We start from the raw sequence: 5000 nt of genomic DNA on the forward strand, positions 1-5000 counted from the left end.
TGTTATTTCTCTTCTCGTTGTACATATGAACCATGGAAAAAAAGAGAGAATATTTAATCGTACCATGGCGCCGGGTGGTTCCGTTTATGTATGTTTCGGAAAGAAGACGATCTGGTCACAATCAGGGTTGGAACCGGAACAGAGGACATTAAAGTAACAGCAATATCAACAGCGTATCCCTTGACGCGTACGAAGTGGTCGAATCGAAGCCGCCTACTCTGTCGCCTCTCGCTCGCTCAACCGTCCGAAAGCAACGTTTTACCGATCCACCAGAGGGTGAGTGAGTTTTCGATTTTTGGCGGAGTGGCGGATGTCGTGGACTGGTCGGTATCGTCGTCGTCATCGTTGTCGTTGGCACTAGCTGGTAGGGTGAAGTGTTCCTGCCCGGTGGATGTGGCCAGTATGGGAGCCGTAGGATGGAATGACACTCCGTTGAGGGAATCGTGGTGAAGTGGAAAGCTGAGCTGCTTCGGGCACCCGTCACTGTCCGGTTCCCGTAGATTCCAGACCTGTAGGATCCCGCGCGTATCACCGCTTACCAACCAGTGGCCCCGTGGTGAGAAGTCTAGCTGAACCCGCTGGTTGTTGGCGCACGTACGATGCAGTACGCGTAACGGTTCCGTCAAATTCCGTATATCCCAGAGGCACACTTTGGAATCTTTGCGCGCACCGGACACAAACAGTTCCTCGCGATCCGGTTCAAAGCCTACCCAGGTGACGCCGGCGTTGTGTGGGTTCTTCGAGACACCAACCTTTTCGCCGGAGCGTGTGTCGAGCATGGAAATGTGGCGATTCCACGATCCGTAAACGATCGTTTGCGGCATCGAGTGAGCGATCGTCAAGCAGGATGCAGTTGACTTTAGGCTCCACGAAGTTTTCTCGCGGCCCGGTACATTGAGATCGAAGGATTTGATGGACTTGACGTAACCACCGTAGATCGTGGAACCATCGTCCGGTGAGAAGTGCACCGATAGGGCAGATTTCACTTCATCGAACTGATCGTAACCTTTGTACGAGCAGCGCAACTGTCCGGTGAATGCATCCCACAGATGGATCGGTTCGTGGTGCCGCGAAGCTATCCAGCAGCACGTTTCCGGCTGCAGACTGTTCATGCCCGGATACCAGGCATAGTCGTACACGTGGGCACCGCGTTTTACGTGCACCGCCGAGGTCAGCACATCGACCGGCCGGTCCTCACCGATCTCCTCCTTGTCGTACAGGTCGTTGGGCAGCTCCACGATGTGCATCCCATCATCGTTCACTACCGTTAGCACGCACGTGCCGTCCGGTGACCATCGGCATCCCTGCAGGTAGTGTTTGAACTTCGGCCGATCCCAGGAGCTACGGGCCAGCTCGATACACGCGCGATCCTTAAAGAAGTCACTCTCGGCCGGTCGCAGGCGCTCCACAGCGGTGGGTTTTTGTTCTTCCGGTTCCATTGGTGTTTCATCATCCGGCGGTAGATTAGTTGCTCCCTCGACCGTCTCCTTTTCATCGTTAGATACCGGCGGAGGCTTCGTTTCCTGTGGTTCCAAAAGATTTTCCTCTTCCAGGCTCATCGCCGATGCCGATTCCGCTTAAACGGAAAAAACAAACCAACGTCAACGAGATGTCAACGTGAAATTTGACAGTACTTGCATGAGTGTGCGTGCGATTGTGCTTGTATGTGTGTGCGCGTGCGTTTTTTGCAGGATCAACAAACTTGCAGCTCCGTTTGGTGGCAAACCCTCTTTCAGGGCGACTTCCGAAGTGCCGACAATCCGATAAATCCAGCAGCAGCAGCCAAAATGTTCCATGTTTCGCGCTTTGTCGTCCGTGGGCATGGTCAGCTGAAGGCCGGTGCCCGCCTTGCTTCGGCCCTCCAGTCCCACCGTCGCCACATTACCACCAGCCGCACGGTAAGTTGGGAGAAAATAATGGTGCCGGATAGCGGAAAAGCGGAAAATTACATAACCCAAGAATACCTGTGCGGAATCCGGAATCGCCAGTTTCCAACCGGATTGGAAAGGGACTTAAACAAAAAGTGTCGATGATGATCTGCGAAGAGAGCGATGAAAATGCGGTTTCCGTTTCAAATGAAAACTCGAGTGGGTTTCGATTTCCCTGTCGCCTCTAGTGGAATGGTACCTTTGCCAAAACATTCGACTGATCAAACACACCGAAATTATAGCTAAGTTACGTATTGTTTTCGAAAACATGAAGCTAAACCAGAACGTACCTGAAGATACGATAAGAGGTTGATCATGAAAATTGGCAGATGATCTCCAGCTGAACAGATCCAACCAGTACCTCTCTAGTGTTATCATTTATGCTATCTTCACTGGTAGAACAAGGCCTATTTGTTGAAATGCTTCTGCTTTCGTTGACTGTCCCAGTTTCTGCTAATCGTTATCTAGAATCATTTAAAATGATTCTGAACAGTGTTACTTCATATCACGATTGAGACCAAAATGAGAACATCTTATGGTTTTGAAATGATAGACCACAAACCGTGGATACTGTACCGCCTACCGTTTTTTTTTTTGAGAGATTAAACAAACGATAAACATGGTGTTGCTATCGACGATTCTAAACCACTTTGTTTGTGAACGTACCCCTCTCTTCAACACTCACCGGCAGATCATTTTCGAAGATAGAACAGCGCCTTTCTCCAGCAGCAACACACCATAACATCACCGCAAACCACCAAGCCGCCACACTACAATGTGAGTCGTGCGAGCAAAGCCGTCTTCATCGTGTTCGTTGTCGTCGTCGTCGGTCCGCGATTAAATCGAACGCATAAAAACCGGGTTCAGCACCAACCGGTCGCCCATCTCACCATTCTGAGGCAAAGTGAACGGTCGTCGAGAAGAACGTGCAACGTAAATCGGTACATTCGCGAGTGGAACGCAGGTGGAAAGCTACCCGAGACGATTTACTTACTACTGCTGTTGATTCACAACCGCTTTGTGACGATTCGGTGCTAAAAGCCACTGGAGACAAGTGCACAATGAGTGGCGATGGCGATATGCTAACGATCAACGTGAGTCTGCTGATGGATCACATTACCGTTGCTAGGGGCTGGTTGCTAGGCACTTTCCAGTTCTAGCTGCTAGCAGAGTGTGCAGGGCCTTTCTTAACATCAGGCATTGCTAACTAGATGAGTTTCTGTTTGAATACGGTAGCTTCTGAAGTGATCAAGTTGATCGTAAAACGGAGGAACGTATGTGAAGAAGGGCGGAACGAAGGTCAAAGGTTGGCACCATGGTGCTGTGTATAGCGACTCGAAGCATTAGCAACTGTTTGTTTGCAGATAAGCAGCAATTTCCTTGATAAGTGTTCTAGTTGAAACGCGTCACACATTGTTGTGGTACCTTTTTGGTATTAAAATTAATCGAGTTAGCTTCGTACGAGAACATGTGGGTCTACAACCGCATTTGGATCGTAGAGGAATTGCCAACCTGGAAGTCTTTGACAGTAAAGATGCTGCATCAAAGACCCTTATAGACACTGTCGAATTCAACTAACACACGGGCAACTCCCAGAGGCTCTGTATGTCGGTGAGGTGTGTAATAACACCTAGCGAATCGTCGATAATTAGGCTACGAATCGAAAGAACATCGAAATATTGTGGAATATTAAATAATGAAATGATCGAAACCGCACTCACGGCACTTGCGCAAGCAATTATTGATTTTCCTTTTTTTTATTTTTAGGCATCCAAGGATGTTGGCTTCCGGTACGAGTCGGACACGTTCGGGGAGCTGAAGGTGCCGAATGACAAATATTACGGTGCTCAGACCGTCCGTTCGACGATGAACTTCCCGATCGGTGGCCCGACCGAACGGATGCCACAGCCCGTCATCACCGCGATGGGTATCCTGAAGAAGGCGGCCGCCCTGGTTAACAAGGAGTACGGACTGGACCCCAAGATTGCCGATGCGATCGCACAGGCCGCGGATGACGTGATCTCCGGCGAGCTGTATGATGAGCACTTCCCGCTCGTCATCTGGCAGACGGGTTCCGGCACCCAGACGAACATGAACGTGAACGAGGTGATCAGCAACCGGGCAATCGAGCTGCTCGGTGGTCAGCTCGGCTCGAAGACACCCGTACACCCGAACGATCACGTCAACAAGTCACAATCGTCGAACGATACCTTCCCCACTGCCATTCACGTGTCGGTGGCCCGCGAGCTAACGGGCAACCTGCGACCTGCCATCCAAACGTTGCACGATGCACTGAAAGCAAAGTCGAACGAGTTTAAGGACATCATCAAGATTGGCCGTACGCACACGCAGGACGCGGTACCGCTAACGCTCGGCCAAGAGTTCAGTGGCTACGTACAGCAGATGGCGTTCGCTCTGGATCGCATTGAGGCTGTGTTGCCGCGCGTTTATATGCTGGCGATCGGTGGTACGGCCGTCGGTACGGGACTGAATACGCGCGTTGGGTTCGCCGAAAAGGTGGCCGCTAAGATTGGCGAGCTGACGGGGTTGCCGTTCGTGTCGGCACCGAACAAGTTCGAGGCGCTGGCAGCGCGTGATGCGATGGTCGAGGTGTCCGGATGTCTGAACACGATCGCCGTGAGCTGCATGAAGATCGCGAACGATATCCGCTTCCTCGGATCGGGTCCTCGGTGCGGTTTGGGTGAGCTGAGCCTGCCGGAGAACGAGCCCGGTAGCTCGATCATGCCCGGTAAGGTGAACCCGACGCAGTGCGAAGCCATGACGATGGTGTGCGCACAGGTGATGGGCAACAATGTGGCCGTAACGGTCGGTGGCTCGAATGGTCACTTTGAGCTGAACGTTTTCAAGCCGCTGGTCGTGTCGAACGTGCTACGCTCAATTCGCCTTTTGTGTAAGTATATTCACAAGATTTCACTTGTGCAAAACCCATCTTTCATTGAGTTCTAACCGATCTAATCGATGCCTATGTCCTCCCCTGATAGCGGACAGTGCCCGTACGTTCACGAAGAACTGTGTGGTCGGTATTGAGGCGAACCGGGCCAACATTGACAA

At 51.4% G+C, this 5000-nt stretch overlaps 3 protein-coding genes across 12 annotated transcripts in view; 2 read left to right on the forward strand and 1 right to left on the reverse strand.

Moving 5' to 3' along the window:
• The window catches only part of LOC126573388 (uncharacterized), a 14517-nt gene extending 14455 nt beyond the window's left edge, over positions 1 to 62 (forward strand). For all 8 annotated transcript variants that reach the window (XM_050233470.1, XM_050233476.1, XM_050233469.1 and 5 more), the window contains one exon: positions 1 to 62. This exon is cut by the window's left edge and continues 1697 nt beyond it. The gene's annotated coding sequence lies outside the window, so the exon portion shown is untranslated.
• LOC126573391 (telomerase Cajal body protein 1 homolog) overlaps positions 1 to 3017 on the reverse strand; it is a 3051-nt gene extending 34 nt beyond the window's left edge. The window contains exons 1-3 of one of the 3 annotated variants that reach the window (XM_050233480.1): positions 2614 to 3017; positions 1965 to 2037; positions 1 to 1576 (exon numbers count right to left, since the gene is read on the reverse strand). The exon at positions 1 to 1576 is cut by the window's left edge and continues 34 nt beyond it. In XM_050233480.1, coding sequence (XP_050089437.1) covers positions 237 to 1576; positions 1965 to 2037; positions 2614 to 2673 — 1473 coding nt within the window. In that variant the 5' untranslated portion in view covers positions 2674 to 3017 and the 3' untranslated portion in view covers positions 1 to 236. Of the gene's footprint in view, positions 1577 to 1634; positions 1670 to 1964; positions 2038 to 2218; positions 2402 to 2613 lie in introns of those variants that run through there. The other 2 variants (XM_050233481.1, XM_050233482.1) reach the window with 2 other exon arrangements.
• The window catches only part of LOC126573390 (fumarate hydratase, mitochondrial-like), a 3660-nt gene continuing 332 nt past the window's right edge, over positions 1673 to 5000 (forward strand). The window contains exons 1-3 of the mRNA XM_050233479.1: positions 1673 to 1898; positions 3696 to 4839; positions 4931 to 5000. The exon at positions 4931 to 5000 is cut by the window's right edge and continues 332 nt beyond it. Coding sequence (XP_050089436.1) covers positions 1788 to 1898; positions 3696 to 4839; positions 4931 to 5000 — 1325 coding nt within the window. The 5' untranslated portion in view covers positions 1673 to 1787. The remainder of the gene's footprint in view (positions 1899 to 3695; positions 4840 to 4930) is intronic.

The sequence above is a fragment of the Anopheles aquasalis genome, chromosome 2 (genome assembly GCF_943734665.1).
Source record: "Anopheles aquasalis chromosome 2, idAnoAquaMG_Q_19, whole genome shotgun sequence".
In the NCBI taxonomy this organism is placed as follows: domain Eukaryota; kingdom Metazoa; phylum Arthropoda; class Insecta; order Diptera; family Culicidae; genus Anopheles; species Anopheles aquasalis.